General features: G+C 60.7%; 3 protein-coding genes across 8 annotated transcripts; 1 reads left to right on the forward strand and 2 right to left on the reverse strand.

Moving 5' to 3' along the window:
* Nucleotides 1-388: 388 nt before the first annotated feature.
* Nucleotides 389-8,944, reverse strand: TRPV4 (transient receptor potential cation channel subfamily V member 4). Of its 4 annotated transcripts, none has more exons than XM_058851821.1 (16): nt 8,828-8,944; nt 6,236-6,676; nt 5,085-5,257; nt 4,776-4,928; nt 4,509-4,649; nt 4,122-4,420; nt 3,501-3,680; nt 3,257-3,415; nt 3,060-3,152; nt 2,831-2,904; nt 2,580-2,745; nt 2,322-2,388; nt 1,778-2,091; nt 1,554-1,681; nt 1,229-1,350; nt 389-1,102 (listed from the first exon to the last, which is right to left on the reverse strand). In XM_058851821.1, the coding sequence occupies exons 2-16, from the start codon at nt 6,598-6,600 to the stop codon at nt 960-962; spliced, it is 2,577 nt and encodes an 858-aa protein (XP_058707804.1). In that variant the 5' UTR covers nt 6,601-6,676; nt 8,828-8,944; the 3' UTR covers nt 389-959. The 4 variants fall into 4 exon arrangements, with proteins under 4 accessions (XP_058707804.1, XP_058707803.1, XP_058707805.1 ...); XM_058851820.1 differs by lacking the exon at nt 8,828-8,944 and adding an exon at nt 6,859-7,150; XM_058851822.1 differs by lacking the exon at nt 8,828-8,944 and adding an exon at nt 6,771-7,150.
* A 363-nt stretch (nt 8,945-9,307) lies between these two features.
* Nucleotides 9,308-12,200, reverse strand: GLTP (glycolipid transfer protein). Its single transcript, XM_058851936.1, has 5 exons — nt 11,961-12,200; nt 11,202-11,263; nt 10,877-11,010; nt 10,204-10,354; nt 9,308-10,057 (listed from the first exon to the last, which is right to left on the reverse strand). The coding sequence occupies exons 1-5, from the start codon at nt 12,061-12,063 to the stop codon at nt 9,875-9,877; spliced, it is 633 nt and encodes a 210-aa protein (XP_058707919.1). The 5' UTR covers nt 12,064-12,200; the 3' UTR covers nt 9,308-9,874.
* Nucleotides 12,201-13,098: 898 nt separating this feature from the next.
* TCHP (trichoplein keratin filament binding) lies at nt 13,099-18,012 on the forward strand. 3 transcript variants are annotated; one of them, XM_058851934.1, is made up of 12 exons: nt 13,099-13,406; nt 13,476-13,656; nt 13,853-13,909; nt 14,483-14,551; nt 14,769-14,939; nt 15,160-15,272; nt 15,571-15,637; nt 15,885-16,057; nt 16,271-16,352; nt 16,533-16,718; nt 16,788-16,895; nt 17,332-18,012. In XM_058851934.1, the coding sequence occupies exons 1-12, from the start codon at nt 13,234-13,236 to the stop codon at nt 17,362-17,364; spliced, it is 1,413 nt and encodes a 470-aa protein (XP_058707917.1). In that variant the 5' UTR covers nt 13,099-13,233; the 3' UTR covers nt 17,365-18,012. The 3 variants fall into 3 exon arrangements, with proteins under 3 accessions (XP_058707917.1, XP_058707916.1, XP_058707918.1); XM_058851933.1 differs by having other exon boundaries at nt 13,099-13,656; XM_058851935.1 differs by lacking the exon at nt 16,788-16,895 and having other exon boundaries at nt 13,099-13,656.
* Nucleotides 18,013-18,163: the final 151 nt, after the last annotated feature.

Consider the following 18,163-nt stretch of genomic DNA (forward strand, 5'->3'; position numbering starts at 1 on the left):
TCCCTGTACCACATCCCTGTACACACCTGCACACATCCCTGCACACACCTGTGCATCACATCCCTGTACACACCTGTACACATCCCTGCACACACCTGCACATCACATCCCTGCACACACCTGTGCATCACATCCCTGTACCACATCCCTGTACACACCTGCACACATCCCTGCACACACCTGTGCATCACATCCCTGTACACACCTGTACACATCCCTGCACACACCTGTGCATCACATCCCTGCACACACCTGTGCATCACATCCCTGTACCACATCCCTGTACACACCTGTACACATCCCTGCACACACCTGTGCATCACATCCCTGTACACACCTGTACACATCCCTGCACACACCTGTGCATCACATCCCTGCACACACCTGTGCATCACATCCCTGTACACACCTGCACACATCCCTGTACCACACCCGTGCACCACACCTGAGCTCAGCCTGATGGGTGACCGTGCCCAAAAGCATGGCTTGGCATGGTTCGGCTTGGCCTGGCCTGGCACGGCCAGGGAGCAGGCAGCTCCTCCATCCCTCCCCGAGCCCTGCCGGCAGCCTGGCTCTCCCATCCGGAATCACCCAGCGCCGGGAGGAGGCGGCGGTGGCGGGTCACTTTTTATTACTAAATAAATAGTCGTACAAATCTTGTGCAAAACTCTGTGGTAAAACCATCGGCCTTGGCGGGCAGCGGGGGCCGTGCTCCCCACCCCGGCCCGGCCCGGGGCTCCCGGCACGGCAAAGCCAAGCGGTGGCCCTGGAGCTCGCCGGTACCACCGGGGCAGGACCAGGGCCCCATCCGGGCTGGACACCCGCGGGGACAGCGGCTGCCGGAGGGACAGAGGCTGCGCGAATCCCTGAGGAGCAAACAAGCACCATCCAGCTCAGTGGCGATTCCGGAGCCGCTCCGGGGGCCCGGGCAGAGTCCATCAGCTGCCGGTGCTGCCGTGCTAGAGCGGGGAGCTCGGGGCATGGCAGTGCCGCCGCTCCCGAGGCTCCGCTGTGCCCATGGTCCCCAGGGGCACCACCACCTCCTCCGGCGGGCAGCTCTTGTTCAGCTCCACCACGCGTGGCACCACCGTCGACCACCGATCTGTGGAGATGTGCAGAGCTGGGAGCCCGTGGCTGCTCCCCAAACCCCCAGATCTGCCCCTGGGGCTCATCAAAGGCTGCAAGCAGCATCCTGAGGGATGCTCCCAGCCCACAGCGCGGCACTCACCTCTCCGCAGCCGGCCCACGGTGTGCGAGAAGCCGTAGTACTGGTATGTGTCGCTCTTGCCTGGGTCCTCACTGATGATTCCCAGATTCTGGTTCCAGTGGGACCAGTTCACCTCATCCACCCTGTGGGGAAGGTCAGACACGCAGGGGCTGCACGGAGCGCCCGGGAGCCAGGGCAGGAGCTCCAGCACCCACCAGCAGTGCCAGCTGAGTCCAGACCAGTACAAAGCACCCAGCAAACGAGTGCATGGTGACAGCCCCCCAAAATGCTGCTGGCTCTGGTGGGAGAGGCTCAGATGAGCCTTTCTGAGGGCGCCCACCTTTACCTGAAGCACCAGCGGCGGTCAGGGGTCCCGTCCGTGCCCTTCCCCACAGTGACCATCTCCCCCGAGCGGAAGGCTTTCCGCAGGAACACCGGGAAGGAGCGCTCGATGTCCAGGATGGTGGTGGCCCACTGCCAGGGACACCAGGGACTGCTTGAGCATGGAGGTGCCTTGCCCATGGAGCTTGGGATGCTGCAGCCCCCCAGGCACAGCCCCCAGGGTGGTACCTGCAGCTTCCAGATGTGCTTGCTCTCCTTGGAGACTTGGCCCACGGTCTCACCCATGAGGGCGATGAGCATGTTGAGGAGGAGCACAAAGGTGAGGATGATGTAGGTGACAAGGAGGATGATGAAGACGCCGGGGTACTTGGCACTCTCGAGCATCTCCAGGTCGCCCATGCCGATGGTGAGCTTGAAGAGGTCGAGCAGAAAGGTGCTGAAGGTCTGGCTGTCCCGGCAGGATGGGTAGGTGGGCACGGTGCAGTTGGGCTTCTCGCTGCACGACTCACTGCTGGGACACGGGTTGAGGAGGGACACCAGGGCTGGGGGAGAAGGGACAGGGACAATGAGTCCACAGGGGCGATGGCAAGGACAGGATCCACAATGGGCCCCAGTGTGGCTCCATGCTGGCTGAGACCTTCTCCACCATGGGAGGAGGCAAAGGCTGACCCTGTGGGCAGCTGGGATGGAGCAGGGGGTCTGCAGCCCCCGGCCCACCCATGCTGAGCCACAGGGCTCGTCCTTCCCCCAGCCAGGGGGCCTGGCCGGTTACCTGACGCGTAGCCGATCATGAAGAGCAGGTAGACCAGGAGGAAGCGGAACAAGTCTTTGAAGAGGATCTGAAAGTGGTGGAGAGTAGGGTGAGGTGTGCTGGACCACAGCATCATCACCAAGCTGGCACAACTGGGCTGGAAGCAGGGCAGTGGAGAGCCACAGGAACCCTTCACAAAGCCTGGAGGAACCTCTTTAGGTTGTAGTTCCACAGGAGGATCACCCCTGGAGAAGGACAAGACCCACGACCCCACCAGACCTTCTGGATCATGATGCTGTAGGTCCCTGTCAGCTTGAGCCCACGGGTGAAGTACAGGGCATTCATCCAGCCCAGGACCAGCGCAAAGACCATGACAGCCAGGTAGGCCTCGATGCCACCCAGGTACAGCCCCGCCGTGACAATCACCAGCACCGAGTAGATGAAGCTGGAGGAGAGTTGGGGTCAGACCCTGCACCCACAAGCCCAGGGGCTTCAGTGGCCCGTAGCAGCCCTGGGGGTTCCCCACATACTAGAGCAGCTGGAAGGAGCCATCTATGAAGAAGGAATTCACACCTGGGCACTTCTTCATGAACAGGTCTTTGATCTGTGGGAGAGAGGAAGAGGTTGGAGGGTCTGGGTTGCAGGGTCCCTGTGTCTGGGGCCACTGTGGCAGTGGTGGATGCCTCAGGGGATGGGGCTGGAGACCCCAGAAAGAGTTCAGCGGTCCCACAGGAGGACCCCCTGCCTTGCCACACTGACGTTTGTGCAGAAGAAGAGGATCCCAGTGAAGAGGGTGATGATCTCCCCGGCCAGGCGCAGGTAGTCAGCGGTGCTGGTGTAGGGGTAGGGCGGCTGCGGGGAGAGGACAGAGGTGAGCTGCTCCCCCATTCCCTGGGACAGAGACCCCCCTGCGAGGCAGTGCTGGCCCGTGGGGCTGTGCCAGCCTGGGGACTCACAGGGCCTTCCATGGGGCGGTAGTAGGCGACGAGGGTGAAGATGATCATGGCGCTGAGGTAGGAGACCACGCTGATGTAGAAGGAGACGGCCCCAAACTTGCGCCACTTGTCCCTCAGCAGCTCGTTGATGGGCTCCACGGCCAGCATCTCGTGGCGGTTCTGGTGGGATGTGGGTGCTGACAGACGGGACAGGGCCACCCGGTCCCCTCCAGGCCCCTCCCAGTCCCCCCCAGCCCCTGCACACCTCGATCTTGCTGTTGTAGACGAGGATCTCCAGCACGGACACCTCCTCCCCGCAGGTGTCCAGCGAGGAGAGGTCATAGAGGGAGGAGTAGACGGGGCCGTACGCCCAGTCCTTGAATTTCCGGGAGAGGTGCCGGACGTCCTCGTCCGTGATCTCCCGTCGGATGATGTGCTGGAAGATCTGACAGAGGGAGGGAGGGAGGTCTGCTACCCACAGACCTGGCCCCACCTGCCCCCCTGACCTCCTCCCACCCCATCCTGGGTGCATCCCCAACCCCCTCCTTGCACCCCAGTGGGCTCAGGATGCTCCCAGGTGCTCCTGGGGTGATGCAAAGACACCGTCCCAGCCCTCCAGGATAACGCAGCTTTTGCATTTTTGATGACGCCCCTGCCTGCCCCACCAGGGGCCAAGGGCAGGTCAGGGGAGGAGATGGACCGTGTGAGGGTCTGGAGTTAATTAGGAAGGGGTCAGAATGCAAAGGGGTGTTAATTAGCCAGGTTAATAGGATGCACATCCAGGTTTCCACCAGCATCTGCAGAGAGAAGCCGGGCATGCACCGAGTGTGACAGGGCTCAGCAGGGACGGCAGGGAGACATCCCCCAATACGGGGGGACACCGTACCCCGATCTTGCCGGTCTTGGCTGCCATCATGAGCGGGGAGAGCCCATCGTTGTTGAGCAGGGCCTCCAGGTTGGTGTCGGGGAAGAGCTTGGCGCACTTGATGAGGAGCAGGTCGTACATCTTGGTGACAAACTTGGTGTTCTCGCGGGTGTTGTCGGCGATGGCCACCAGGGCGTGCAGGACGGTGTTGCCGCGGGAGTCCTGGCGCCGCAGGTCCGCCTGCTTGTGCCCGTTCTCGGTCAGGTAGTGCACGATGTGCGGCTGGTTGGTGCAGGCGGCCAGCGAGAGGGGCAGCTCACCTGCGGGGACAACAGCGGGGCTCCTGTCACCCCTTCCCCTCTGCGGGGACATCTTGGGGTGCAGCCCCCCGGGTCCCTCCCTGCTCACCGAAGTAGAAGTAGCCGCCCTCGCTCTTGGGCTGGAAGAAGCGGCCGCGGGCTTGGGCATGGACATCTGCTCCCTTCTCCACCAGCAGCTCCACGTAGTGCTTGCAGCGGCGCTCGATGGCGATGTGCAGCGCTGTCTGGCCTGTGACACCACGGCCCGTCAGCCACCGCCTTGCCCCGGGACTTGCCAGCTCCCTTCTCTGGTCCCTGAAGCACCCCAGTGTCCCCCCTGCCCAGGCGGGGCCAGCAGCGGCCCCACGCCCCCCACCTCGGTAGTAGACGTCCCTGAAGGGCGAGTTGATGAACTCCCGCATGTTTCCCGTCTTCTCGGCGATGTCCAGCAGGACGGGGATGGTGTCGTTCTTGCCCCCGCTCAGGTTCAGCAGGGCTTTGGGCAGGCACGTCTTTCCCGTGGAGGGCTCTGCGAGTGGAGGATGCTGAGGGGGCCCAGGGCAAACCCCTCAGGCCCCTGGCTGCCCCTGCCAGAGCTGTGCATCCCCATCCCTCAGCACCGCAGGGATCCCCAGTGGTCACAGCACAGCCCCGGCACCAGGGCAAGGAGCGCCCAGGTCCTCACCTCGGAACTCCTCGTCTGTGAGGCGCTTCTTGTGGGTGAGCAGGAAGGAGAGGAGCCCATCCAGGCCGGCCGGGGACCCCCGGGAGACGATGTCGAAGAGGATGGGTCTGTTGAAGACCTTGAGGACGGGGGGCGGCTCGGGAGCCGGTCCCTTTGCGGCCGGTGGCTGCTTCCTGCGGGAGAAACGCCAGCGCTGGCAACGGGAGCCGCTGCCTCGGCTTCCCCCTCCTGTGCAACGAGCTTGGGGGTGCTCAGCCACTGGGGACGGACCCGTGGGGACACCTCCCGGCTGGGGTCACCTGTGAGGCCTTGGCAGCTCGCACCAGGTGCTGCAGCGCTTGGGGCCCCCAGCTGTGCCCCCCGGGAGGGACGGGCTCGGTCACGCTCCGGCACCACGGGTGAAGCCAGACCGGTCTGAGCAGTCGGCAGCAGGAGGGGGGATGGAGCGGGGACAGCCCTGGGCACCGGGAATGGGGGCACCGGGAATGGGGGCACCGGGAATGAGGACACCGGGAATGAGGACACCGGGAATGGGGGCACCGGTCAGCTCCGGGCACCGGGAATGGGGGCAGGACGGACGGCGGCTGCCCCAGCCGGGGACTTCCAGTCTGAGGACTCATGGGGGCATCCTGGCCGCCTCCACCCACCTGCACGGGGGAACATCCCGCTCTCCTAAGCCGGTTGCAGCCCTGGGTGGGGACCCTGGCGGGCCGCCCCAGGTGCCCGGCACAGAGGGGCATTGTGCGTCCGGCCGCGGGCTGCCCCCCCCGGCTCCGGTTTCCTGGCGCGGGCAGGGCGGAGGCCCTCCTGAAAAGCCCTTTCATGCCGCAGCCAGACGGCCGCACGGGCCAGGGGAGCGGCCGGCGCACAGAGCCTCTTTCATGGCGCCCGTAAGGGGGAAGGGGAGCGCCATCCCGGCCCCGCGGTACCGGGGGCTGCGGACCCCCGGCACGGCACGGCACAGCCCAGCGCTGCCGCTGGGACTCACTGGGAGCTGCTCCCTGTGCGCGGCACCTCTGCCCAAAGCACCCCAAAGTGCCGCTCGAAGGTCTGCCCGCGTCCCCAGCTGCTGAGCATCCCCATCCCCACCGGGGTGTCCCCCACGCCGGCTCTCTCCGCCGCACCGGGGGGCGCGGGGGGCCCGTACTCACTCCACGATCCTCCTGCGCCAGCGCTTGTTCTCGCTGGGGTGGTGGCGGTAGGTGCCGTAGTCGAAGAGGGAATCCATGGGGGCTTTCTTGGGCGCGGGGACCACGGGGGACTCGTAGATGGTGGCCTCCAGCAGCTCCATGGGCTTCGGGGCGCCTTTCCGAAAGGCCCCGTGGAATTTCATGCGGAGGTTTTGCTTTCCATCCCCGGCACCGGGGGGACCCCGGGTTGCCTCGGCGGGGCTCGGGATGTCCTCGCTCTCGAACAGGTTGGCCAGAGAGGAGAGCGGGAAGGATTCGTTCTGGAGGGAGCCGTCCTCCCCCGCGCCCTCCCCGGCATCGCGCGGGGCGTCCTCGGTGTCTGCCATGGTCCCTGCCCGGAGGGACGGGCACGACCGACCTGCCTGCCTGTGACCCCCGGCTTCTTCCACGAGAGCAGGAGAGCTGGCAGAGGAAAATCCCGTGTCACTCCCAGAAGACCCTCCCCATCCTCTCCCCGGGGCACCGAGCCTCGCGGCGGGACAGGTCCCACACCCACTCTGGCAGAGGTTGGGGTCGGGGGGACTCCCTGAAGCTCAGAATCCCCCGGACGGTCCTGCCTTGTCCCGGCTCTCCTCAGCACCCACCTATCGCTGCGGGGACCCCTCACGTCTGCGGGGGCCCCTCCGGCTGCGGCGCTGCCGTGCTCGGCGAGGGCGAGCCCGGCCCCGCTGCGGTCAGCCGGGGTGCAGCCCAGGACAGGGCACAGAGCAGACCCTGTGCGCTGCGATCTGCCGCCCAAGGAAAGAAAACATTCCTTGGGATACTCCCCACATCCAAGGAAGCGTCCAGGGAAGCGCCCAGAGGCAGCAGGAGCTGCCACTGCAGCAGCGCTGGGAGCGGGGCCAGGGCTGCTGCTGATGCTCCACAACCCAGGGGGGCTCGGTGGGACCCGGATCTGGGCACCGGGAGGGGACAGGCGGGGCACCGGGGGGGCTGCAGCCCGCGGCAGGGCAGGAGCAGCGGCTGGGACAAGAAATTACGGGTTTAGGTTGCCCAGAGGAACGCGGAGATGAAGGAGAGACGTGCTAAGAGCGCGGCGACACTGCACCGTGTCACCGTGTGCAGGACACGGACAGGTGACTGAGCTCAGACACTCCCCCAGCCCAGCTTTCCACCAAAACTCTCCGGTGAAACCCAGCAGCGTTAGGGCTCAGCACAGCTCCCGCCTGCGGGGAGCTCAGCCCTCCCGGGACAGAAAAAGCAGTGGGAAACGTGTCATTTTGTGCTGGGCTGAAGCTCCGTGCGACAAGCCACAGTGGCAGGCTGGGCCCTGTCGGGAGGGCAGCCCGGCCGGGGAAAGGGCTCGAATGAGGCAGCGGGTCCTGGCAGCCCCGTGGCTCCCGTGGGCACGAGGGATGCGGGTGGGAAACTGCCCCAAAACCCTGTAGCGACAGAGAGGGCGTCCAGACAGTGTCCCCTTCTTCCTGCCATCCTCGGGGACACCCGGTGGGGCTGGTGCAGCCCTGGGGAACACAGAGCTGACAGTTTCTCCTCTTTGCTGACTTTCCTGCCATCCCTGTCTCTGCAAGAAATTCCACAAGCACCTGCCAAAGCCCGCAGCTCCCACATCCCGACCCCATGCAAACAGGGCCCCTCGCATGGCCAGGTTGACCTTGGACAACGGAGAAGAGGGAATTGCCAAGCACACGGACCCTGCGGGCTGGGAATGGGGACGGAGCACCTGATCTGTCCAAACTGTGCTGAGACCTGGAAAAGTGCAGCTTTAGGGAAAACCTGGCCATGGCACGGGCTGTCACACACCTGCTGTCATCGGCCAGGACAGAAATTGTGTGGGAAATGAGGGACTCAGGGCTGGTGCCACCAGCCCGGGTGCTGCCAGGAAAGGTGCTGTCACAGGGGTTTGATTTGGCCCGTTAGTTATTTGGGTTTGGATTTTTCAGACTTCCTCACCTCATGGAATAACTGAGTCAAAGCACAGCTCTCACATCCAACACAAACCCCACCTGTGCTCCCACCTCTTCCCAGCTTCCCACCAAGGTACCTCCCAGCTGGACCGGTGTCCCCAGTCAGTGCCCACCACGGGAGCACGGATGCTGTCACCAACACGGGGATGTGCGGGGACATCTATGGGTGGGCGGCAGGGAGGGTGTCCCATGACATTAAAGGGGGATCCGGTGGGAGTGAATCATGTTAGAAACGCTCATCCGGAGTGATGCAGCTGCTTCCCAAAACCATCCTCGCTGCTGGCCCCGTGCTCACCTCGGCACCAGCCAGGAGCTCGGTGTGGGCAGCACAGGGGGTTCGGAGCCGGGGGGAGCCCCTTCCTCAAAGCTCCGCCCGGGAACCCAGCCGGCACCTCAATCTCAGACCATCCATAAGGGCCCACCTGGCCCTGATCAGCTCAGCCCCCGACCCCGGCCTCACCTGGGGTCTCCATCCTGCCCCGGTCCCCGTGTGCTGCCCGAAGAGCTCCATCCTGCCTCAGTTTCCTTGTCCCCTCACTGGAGGGGCTCCATCCAGCCCCTGTCCCTGTGTCCCGGCCCGTCCCACTCCCCACGGTGCCCCCCGTTGCCCGTTCCCCCGGCTCCGTACCGCGAAGGGTCCCGTGGAAAGTCCCGTAGGCTCCGGCGCCGCCGAGTCGCCCGGGGCCGGTCCCCAGAGCGGCCCCTCCCCGCCCCGGCCCCGGCTCCAGCGGCGGAGGCGGCACCGGGACCCGCCCTCGGGATCGGCCCCCGCGGCCCCGGGCAGTCCCCCGGGAGCACCGGCCACAAAACAGCCCGCAGCAACAGCCCCAAAATACCCTTCAAAAAATAAGCCCCCAAGAAAAATGTCTCTGACACAGCCCTCCCAAAGAACAGCTCCAAAAACCCTCCTAAAACCAGCCCCCCCCCCCAGGACTCAGCTTCAAAACACCCTCCTGAAAACAGCTCCCCTAGGGAAAAACCCAAACCTCCCTACCCAAAACAGCCTTGCCAGGAACAGCCCCAAAATGCCATCCCTGAAACAGTCTCCCCAAACACCCTTCCTGACACAGCCCCCACGAACAGCCCCAAATGAAGCTCCCAGACCACGGCTACTGTCAGTTTTTATTAATTGCTGCTCCTGCCGGGGCTCAGGAGGTGAGGGGGGCTCATAAGGCACCACAAACACCGCGGGGACAGTCCCTGGTTTCCAAATCCCAGCGGAGGGGCTCGATCCCACGCCGGCACTGGAAGAGTTGGGGTCACCCGGGAAAGTCATCAGCTCCTCCACCACGGGCATCATTCCGGACGATCCAGTGCCAATCTACACATGGTGCCCATCGGTGGGCTCCAGGCACAGTCCCAGTGTCACTTCTGTCATCAGCAGGACACTTCATTCCCTGCCCCACTGAAGACAGGAATCCGAGAGTTGGGACTAGAAACGCTTTTTCTTCCCCTTGGGAAATTCGAGGGTGACACCCACAATTGTTTTATTGCCCTATTCTTAATAGAAAGTTAATTACTATTATTTTTTGGTTAGAAAAGACGTTATCCACTGCAGATCCAGACAGGAATCGAAGTCACCGGAGAGCTGGGAGCCACCCCAGCTGCCTCAGTGATGAAGACATAGGTAACACCCATCACACGTTATTTCATCTGTGCCAGTCCTGTGCCAGCTTTAGGCTTTGTAGCTCAGCTCAGCGTTCATCTTCGTGTACATCTCATAAATTGCATCCAGGATTGGAGTGACCCTCGTGAGAAACTGGTGGATTTTTTCTATGCTTTCCTCTTCCTTGACTTCTTTACCCTTCTCCAAGGCCTTCAGCAAATCGGATTTGTAGGGAAGAGCATAGATTGAGCCCTATAAAAGAGGGAGAGGGTGTTTGACTCCCACAAACCCAACAGAGACCACGGGTTGCGTTGTTCCCGTTCACTGGACACTTGTCAGTGCACGGGAACAGCCCTAGGGATGATGGCTGGATGTTTGGAGAGGCAGGGAATGCTCACCGTGAAGAGCTTCTGCAGCATCCAGCCGTGGTATTTCTTCAGCGCGATCTCGTAAGCCTTCAAGGCGTTCACTCGGATGAGGTTGGGATGCTCCTCATCCCTCTCACCGTCGGAGATGCTCTGCAGCAACACCAGAATGAATTTCAGACCCCTGGGAGAAGAGCAGAGATGTTGGACTCAGGGAAGTGGGTGCTGTTTCTCAGCTTCCAGCCCAGTGTTTCCAAGCATCCCAAAAACCCACAGTCCCGGCAGTGCATCCCTCTCGCAGAGCTGGTGCCTGTCCCTGTGTGCCCATCCAGGGAAGAGAGAGAGAAGGGCTGGATGGAGCCCCCCAGGGCAGGACACAGGGCCCAGGGCAGGAAGGAACTCCCAGGAGAGGCTGTGGCTGAGGGCAGAGCTGGGCAGGGTCAGGTGCAGCCCCATGGATCCTCCAGGCACTGCAGTGTCCTGACATGTCCAATCTGTGGGATCACACTCCAAGGCTGAGTTCCCCTGGGCATTCCCAGGGGGAAGATCTGGGGAGGGGTTTCCCAACAGCTGTGCTCCCCAAACACAGCACCCCACGCTGCCCAGCCCACAGGGACCAGCCCAGCCCACGCAGCTTCCATTTGGCATTCTCCAGCTCCCCACATGCCGGGACACAGCCGGAGCAGCTCCCGACGCCGTGAGTCACCTTTTCAACCACATCAGCGCCAGCGTCGCGCCTATCTTGGGCCAGGCTGAGCCGTGCAGCTCCTTCTCCACCTCCAGGATGTTCTGCAGCGTTTTGAACTTAGCAGGATTGGAGTCATAAACCGCCCGGATTTTCTGAGGGCAGAAAAGAGAGTTGGCTCCCAGGCACAGGGACTTTGGCAGGAGCCCCAGCAATAAACCTGTGACCGGATGAGCCACTGCTGAGCCCAAAGTCCCCATGGGAAGAAAAGCCTTTTGAAACACCTCCAGTCCCACAGCATCTCTCCCCAGGGATTCTCTCTGAGTCCTCCACAGTCCCTTCTTACCTTGATATTCCCAGTCAGGTCTGCTTTGACCGGTGAGTAGACGATGGGAGTCCCCAGGCAATCTGTGGAGACAGGGAATGAGGACAGTTAGACATTGGTGACACAGGGGACACCACGGACTTCTCATAACCATCAGGATTTACTTTAAGCACAGCCCAGGCACGGAGACACACCAGCGGGACTAGAAAAAGATCTCTGAGCTTCGTACATGGTTATTTGCTCTTGGGACAGCCCTGCCACCTACTACGGCCCCACCAGTGACCTCTAATCCCCCTGGCTCCGGGACACAGCCCTGGCAGAACGTCCTGGAACAGCCTGACCGGCACCGGACACTGCCCGTCCGCAGGCAGGCAGCCCCATGTCCTGCCCTTCCGGGGCTGCCACCGAGCCGCCACACAATAGCTGACATTGTGGAGGGCAGCGGGCACGCTGTGCCACGAGGGCGGCCACGCCGACACCCACCCATGTCCCAGCACGGGGTGGGATCCATGGGTGGGGTGGCAGCTCTTGCCCCGGGCGATGCCTCTGGATGGGATGCTCCAGGGCACGGCACGATGCTTCCCAACGGGGCTGCTCGGCAGGTTTGACAGGATCGTGATGCAACCCTGGCCCTGGCAGAGCAGCCAAACCCGGCGTGAGCCCTGGATTAGGTAGGGGGGTCACCACCCAGAACTGGGGAGGGGGCACCCCGGAGCGGCTGAGCCCGCAGCAGGCCTGGTCCCAGCCCGCATCTCCCAGCCCCAGCCACCCCGGTCTCACCGAAGAACGGCGGCAGGTGCGCCACGGCCTCCAGGAAGGGCAAAGTCTCGATCTGCTTATCAGCAGGCAGCGGCTTGAACTCGTGCTCCAGCAGCAGCGCCATGACTGGCGAACCGTCCCCCCTGTCCCCCTCACCGCTCCCCGGCTGAGGGGGCTCTGAGGGCAGCGGGGGCCGACCCGGCAGCGCGCCCACGCCACGCTCCGCCCCCCGGCGCTCCGACCAATGGCTGCGCACATTCCGTGCGGCCGGTACGCGGCCATTGGCCGGAGCGCCGGGGGGGCGGGACCTGCAACCCAATGAGGAGGCCACGCCCCCACCGCCCCCTCAGACTCGGGGCCGGGCCGTAGCCGGGACCCCGCGCTGCCCCGGCCGCGTTCCGAGCGCCGGGCGGGCCGGCGTTAATTATTCAAGGGAGATAAATATTTTATAGGGAACAGATGGAAAACAAACCTCAACGCGCGGGAGTGATGAAACACCTCAGTGAGGGGTTGGGTGGGAAAATGACACCGAGCGGGGACACGGAGAGGTGAAGAAGGGGTGGGAGCGGAGGGAGGCTCAGCCCGTCCCCTGCGTGAGGAGGGGGCTTGCCGGTGACAGAGCCCCACACACGGTGTTTTTACCGGTTATTCTGGAAAAACAGGTCCTGGGGCGATAGCGATCGGTGGCTGGTAGGGCGGGTGTGGATACAAGGCGGGGGCTGCCGGCTGGTGCCGCCTCCCTCCCGCAGTGCCCGGAGCCCGTCCTGAGAGATGCCCGGACCCCCTCCCGGGACGCTTGAAGCCCCTCCCGGGGTGCCAGGAGCCAGTTCCGTGGTGCCCGCGGTACCCTGAGCCCACCCCAGGGTGCTCGGAACCCGTCCCGGGATGTCCAGAGCTCACTTGGGGATGCCCGCAGCCCCTCCGGCGGTGCCCGGCCTGTCCCGGGTCACGCAGCGGCCGGTCCGGTTGGGTTCGCCGCGGGCGGCGCCGCGCTGGTGCCGTTCCAAGGCGGGCAGAAACAGAAACCTTTAACCCCTGAAACATTTACAACGCCACAAAGCCCGCGGTGCTGCGCGCTCCGAGCCGCCACAGCGGCACCGCGCCCGGCTCGGGCTGTATCGGGGTGCGGCGGTACGGCCGGGCCGGGTCAGAGCGAAGCGATTCCCCGATCTCCCCTCCCTCCCTGCTCGCCTTCCTCTCTCCCCGCCTCCCTCTGTCGGTCCCCGCCTCTCTCCGTGCTGGCGGAGCCCGTCTCGCCGTGTCCCTCGGCGGCAGCCGTCGCGGGCGGGCCGCGATGTCGCTGTGGCTGCGGCGGGGCCGCGGCCCGGAGCGCAGGGCGGCCGAGCGGCGGGAGCTGGAGGAGCGCAGCCGGCAGCAGTGGGAGAGCACCAGCCGCGCCTTCGCCCGCGCCGCCGCCTGCTGCTCCCTGCAGGCGCGGTGGAGCGAGCCCCGCGTCCCCCGGCCCAGGTACGGCCGCGGTCCGGCGGGGTCCCGGGGCGGTGCCGGGCTCCCCCTGACTGCCGGTGTGTGCGGCAGCGCGGCGGCGACGCGGCGGGACGCGGAGGCGGCGGCGGAGCGGCTGCAGCGGCGGCGGGAGCGGCTGGAGCGGCTGCTGGGCGAGGAGCGGGAGGCGCTGGCGGTGGAGCTGCGGGAGCGGCGGCGGGGCGGCCTGCGGAGCCGGGAGCTGCGGGACGGCCCCGGAGAGTGCGGGAGGAAGGTGAGGGAGCGGCCCGGCCGCGCTTGTCCCGCATCCCGGGGCTCGTCCGGTGAAGGGCCGCTCCCGTGCTTCAGCTGTACCAGCGGGACTTGCTGGAATTGCCACCGCTTGGTGCCCTGAACCCCTGTCAGCCTCGGCGGGGTTTGGGATGCCGAGCACTCCCGTATCCTGACCTGACCCAGCTCTGTATTCCCAGTTTGCTGAGCCGCTGCTGCACGAGCACTGGAACAAAAACAACGCAGAGCTCCGAGAGGTGATGTTGCTTTTAGTCCTTGCTGCCTTGTATTTATTTTCAAGTTTTTAACTTGAAAGTCATCATATCTCTGCTGTTGTCACTCATTTCCCATCACAGAAACTACCCCAAGTTCTGATAAACAAAAGCCAAAAAAGTGAAAGGGTTTAAGTGTTTAAATAGTTTTAAGAAGCCCTCTCAAAGCTGTACTTTTAGAAGTTAGAAATCTGTTCAGACTGAGCAAATTTTCAGAGCTCACAATGTAAATATCTCAGGTGCATAAAATATAAATAATCTAAAAAGTATAAATCTTAATGTCTCAGCTGTACCTGCCATGCTGTGGTGCTTCCTCATTTTTTATTCCACCTTGTGCTGCTCCAACACCGCAGTCCTGTAAACACTGTGGTGTTTCCCATGTGACAGTAACTCTCAGCTCAGGACCTGGTGGGCACTCGGACACTCAGATGAGCCCACCTGTGCAGAGACAGATCCTACTGGGATTTCAGGGCCAGGTGGTGCTCTGGAGAGTTTGAAAGATCCTGGGGGACAGAACCTCTGTCACTGATGGCCCTGCTGCATCTATTGTATCTCCAGGCGGAGTCAGAGCTGCACAGGAAGCACGTGAGAGAGGCTTGGGGTGACCAGCTAACACAACAAAACAAGGTATGGGGGTAGCCCTGGTGTCCTGGTGGCTGGGAGGACACTGAAATGTGTGTGCAGGTGGAGGGGTGACACTTGTGCCACGGGAGCTGCTGCCAGGAAGGGCACTGTTTACAAAGGCATCCAGCTTGCAGGAGTCTGCTCCATGGATTTTCTGAGCCAGAAGTTGTTTCTTTGTGTCAGACTAACAGGAAAAGCTGTTTTCTTTTCTTTGGGAAAGGAAGAGGTGACCAAAGTCGAAGAGAAGAAACGTTATGAAAATGAGTACGAAACGGCACGAGGGGAAGTGCTGGAAAGAACGAGACAAGAGGAAGAGAAGCATCAGCTGGAGAAGCAGCAAGCAGAGACATTGCTTCAGCAAATAGAAGAACTGAAATTGCAGGAGACAAAGGTAATCTTGATTTTCTCCTCATTTGAGAAAGGAATTTGTTGCTTCACTCGGAAATACAGCAAGGCTGACCTGACCTCTTCCCTCTATGTTTGCACTGCAGGGAGGGTTTTCCCTGCCTGCAGAGGAATAGAACAGGGTACAAACTCTGGTCAAGCACGCTCTCTGGGATGTTGTAGCTCTCTGATGTACTCTCTCTTGGTGGCTGTGTTTTCCTTTTTAGGCAACAAAGCTGAAAAAGGAACAAGAGAATTTATTAAAGCAGCAGTGGGAGCTGGAGAATTTGGAAGAAGAAAGGAAACAAATGGAAGAGCACCGGAGAAAAAAAGAGCTTGGGTAGGACACCAAGTGGAACTTGTTTTGGATAGAATCTGTTCCTGTGCCCACAGCAGTACTTGGGGCACAAGGAGATACTCCAGGTAGCACTGGTAGGCTGTAAATATCTGTGTTTTGATGGACTTGCCTGACAAGGAGCAGAGCCACTGGTGCTGCTGTTAGTGCTTTTTTGTTCCTGGTAGCAGGTTCCTCGTTGTCACAGATGTACCTCCCCGAGTGCTACTGTACAATGATGTGCTGCTTTAGAGTCAGTGTGGTACTGTTTTGTTTTTTTAATTTTACTTTCTTCCTCCTTCAGTCGCTTTTTGAGGCATCAGTGTGATGTCCAGTTAAGGAGACGAGCACAGCAGATACAGGAGGAGCTGGTAAGAGATTAATTTATACTTTCATAGATGCTGTGTGGTGAAAAACCTTAAATGTGGTTTGTGTCTGCCTCTGATTCCTACAGATCAGGAGGCCCCTTCCAGCTTGTGCACAGAGCTGGAGCACAAAGTTCACGGGGAAGCAGCAGATGTAGCATCTTGCTGAGCACACCCTTGACATCCTTGGCTCCTAGAGGAGCCTGCACACAGGCTGGAAGGCTGTTTGGATAATCTCATGGTTTTTCTCCAGGAGACAGACAGGCAAATCTTATCAGCCCTCCTGGAGAAAGAAGAGGAGGATCAGCACTGGCAGATCACACGGCGGGAACGGGCCGTGGCAGATGTGGCCTGGATGAAGAAGGTCATTGAGGAACAGCTCCAGCTGGAAAAGGAGAGGGAAGCAGAACTCGAGACTATCTTCAGGTGAGGCTGCCCACCTCTGATCCTCACCTGAAGAGTGCTGAATGTTCTGGGTCAGGGCCACTGAGTGGCACAGGAGGGATGGACACACCAACTGGCAGGGAACAAACCTGAAGAGAAACCCAAGTGCCTCTCTAAAGCACAGGATAGCTTGTCTGTGCCTGTGGAGTATACAGGGGGGTTAACCTCAGAGATAATTCTTCCTCTCTCCTTTAGGGAAGAAGCAAAAAAAATATGGGAGAAGAGGGAAGAAGAATGGGAAAGAGAGAAGGTGGCCAGAGATCGCCTGATGAGTGAGGTGATGACCTCGATTGATGATGTGTCTCCCTTGGCTCAATTAAACCATCAATCCACTTGTAACCCAGCACCCTCTGGAGAGTTAGAGCCTTCCATACCAGGCTGGATTTTTTCTGCTTGTCTGGTGTGTTTCCTGGGAACTGTTGAACCATCTTCTCCCTCCATCTCCTGTTTTGCACAGGTCCTTGCAGGCAGACAGCGCCAGATCCAAGAGAAGATGAAGTTAAACAGAAGGGCCCAAGAAGAGTCCATTAAGTATCGAGAGCAGCTGATCAGAGAACTCGAGGAGGCGAAGGAAGGGACTCGTCAGGAGAAGGAGCAGGAGGAGGAACAGCAGAGAGCCCGCAGGAGGGAGCTGCAGGCACAGGTAGGCTGAGCTCCCAATACACACCTGGCTGCTGAGGCTGCCCCATCTCACCCAATTTCCCCTGCACAGGGGACAGAGCACAGCTTGAGAGAGGAGGAGGAACAGCAGGAGGGATCAGCCCAGCAGCCCCTCGAGGAGCTGGAGCGGCAGGAGGGCGAGCAGGGCTGGCACAGCAGGGTAAGGTCACACCTGGGTCCCCCTGGCACACGAGCCCAGCGTGGAGGATGACAGCATCATTGTCTCTGATGTGCATCACAGTGCCAGGGCACAACCCTGGGCTGTTCCTTCCCCTCACAGGGCTCTACAGTTCTCCCTATTCTTTTTTGCTGATACTGATATATTAGGCCCTAACTTTTAAAGAATTTTTGAGGCAGACGTGTCGCTAATGCCTCAAATGTTGCTCAGTGCTGAAAGGCCTGCATTAGTGCAGTTGGTACAGTGCAACTCCCCTGCCCAATGTCTTTGTTGATTGTCCTGGCTCTAAAATCAAATTTGAGTAACCCTGTCTAAAGCCCCTGCCCAGCCCATCAGCTCCTGTTCATGCTGAATAGCAGGTGTGGAATTAATTCCAGAGCCCATAAACCAGTGCTGGTCTTTGTTTTGACCCCATCAGTTCTACAGTTCCCCAAGAGCGGCTTGGACCTGAGGAATGAGCACGAGATGCAGCTCCAGACTACAGGAAGAAAACTCTGAGGACCCAAGGAACTCCTGAAATAATGGTGCCTCTGGAATAGCCCACAGTCAGCTCAGGACTTGACTGAGTAGACTTCTGGAAACATTTAGTTGTGACCAAGCTGAAGAGGAGAAAAGTTCTACTGTCTTCAGGAACGTGGAGGTTGTGGCACCTTCAGAGGAGTGAACTGCTTCACTTTGCATTCTGGAGTTGTGCTCATGCGTTTTAGTACATGAGAGGCTGAAGCAACCCAGTAAATAAAAGGGACCAGTGGACCTGAGCCACAAAGGAGTCTGTGTCTCCCCAGGAACAGGAGCTGAGAAACACCACAGGCTGTGTCAGACTCCCACCTTGGAGAATCAGGCAGTGCCTGGGTTTCCACTGGACTTTGAGGAGTTAATTCATAATGCACATTGCAAATCAGTCAGGTCATGTGTGCTGTGGCAGCACTGCCTGTCCAATTCCTCTCCAGAAGGTCCTGGAGATTTCATTAAATGTTGTTTTTCACTTGTTTAATAAATAATGAATAATTGAAACCTCAACAAGGATTTGGATTTTTTTAACATGAGCAAACTACTGCAGCAACAGGAGAGGAGATTGAATTAATTATTGCAGTTCATTCCTTGCTATTACCATCCACTACTGCAGCTTGACATCAGTCCTGTCACAGTGCACAAGGAGCTGTTACAGGGCTATGACAAAGACTAGCACTTAAGAGTAGAAATCTTTCCAAAGATCTTTAGAGGACCAGCAGTCAAATAAGCCCACATTA

This window comes from Poecile atricapillus, chromosome 16 (genome assembly GCF_030490865.1).
Source record: "Poecile atricapillus isolate bPoeAtr1 chromosome 16, bPoeAtr1.hap1, whole genome shotgun sequence".
Classification (NCBI taxonomy): Eukaryota; Metazoa; Chordata; class Aves; order Passeriformes; family Paridae; genus Poecile; species Poecile atricapillus.

What these genes read in the sequence shown, in the direction of transcription:
- TRPV4 (XM_058851821.1), bottom strand. Translation starts at nt 6,600, where the DNA reads ATGGCAGACACCGAGGACGCCCCGCGCGATGCCGGGGAGGGCGCGGGG. An exon ending in CATGATCGGCTACGCGTCAG is followed by an intron (nt 2,092 to 2,321) that starts GTAACCGGCCAG and finishes CTTCTCCCCCAG; the next exon opens with CCCTGGTGTCCCTCCTCAAC. An exon ending in AGCACATCTGGAAGCTGCAG is followed by an intron (nt 1,682 to 1,777) that starts GTACCACCCTGG and finishes TGTCCCTGGCAG; the next exon opens with TGGGCCACCACCATCCTGGA.
- GLTP (XM_058851936.1), bottom strand. Translation starts at nt 12,063, where the DNA reads ATGGCGCTGCTGCTGGAGCACGAGTTCAAGCCGCTGCCTGCTGATAAG. An exon ending in GCGCTGATGTGGTTGAAAAG is followed by an intron (nt 10,355 to 10,876) that starts GTGACTCACGGC and finishes CTCTTCTCCCAG; the next exon opens with GGGTCTGAAATTCATTCTGG. An exon ending in TGCTGCAGAAGCTCTTCACG is followed by an intron (nt 10,058 to 10,203) that starts GTGAGCATTCCC and finishes CCTCTTTTATAG; the next exon opens with GGCTCAATCTATGCTCTTCC.
- TCHP (XM_058851933.1), top strand. Translation starts at nt 13,234, where the DNA reads ATGTCGCTGTGGCTGCGGCGGGGCCGCGGCCCGGAGCGCAGGGCGGCC. An exon ending in AGCTAACACAACAAAACAAG is followed by an intron (nt 14,552 to 14,768) that starts GTATGGGGGTAG and finishes TCTTTGGGAAAG; the next exon opens with GAAGAGGTGACCAAAGTCGA. An exon ending in CGGAGAAAAAAAGAGCTTGG is followed by an intron (nt 15,273 to 15,570) that starts GTAGGACACCAA and finishes TTCCTCCTTCAG; the next exon opens with TCGCTTTTTGAGGCATCAGT.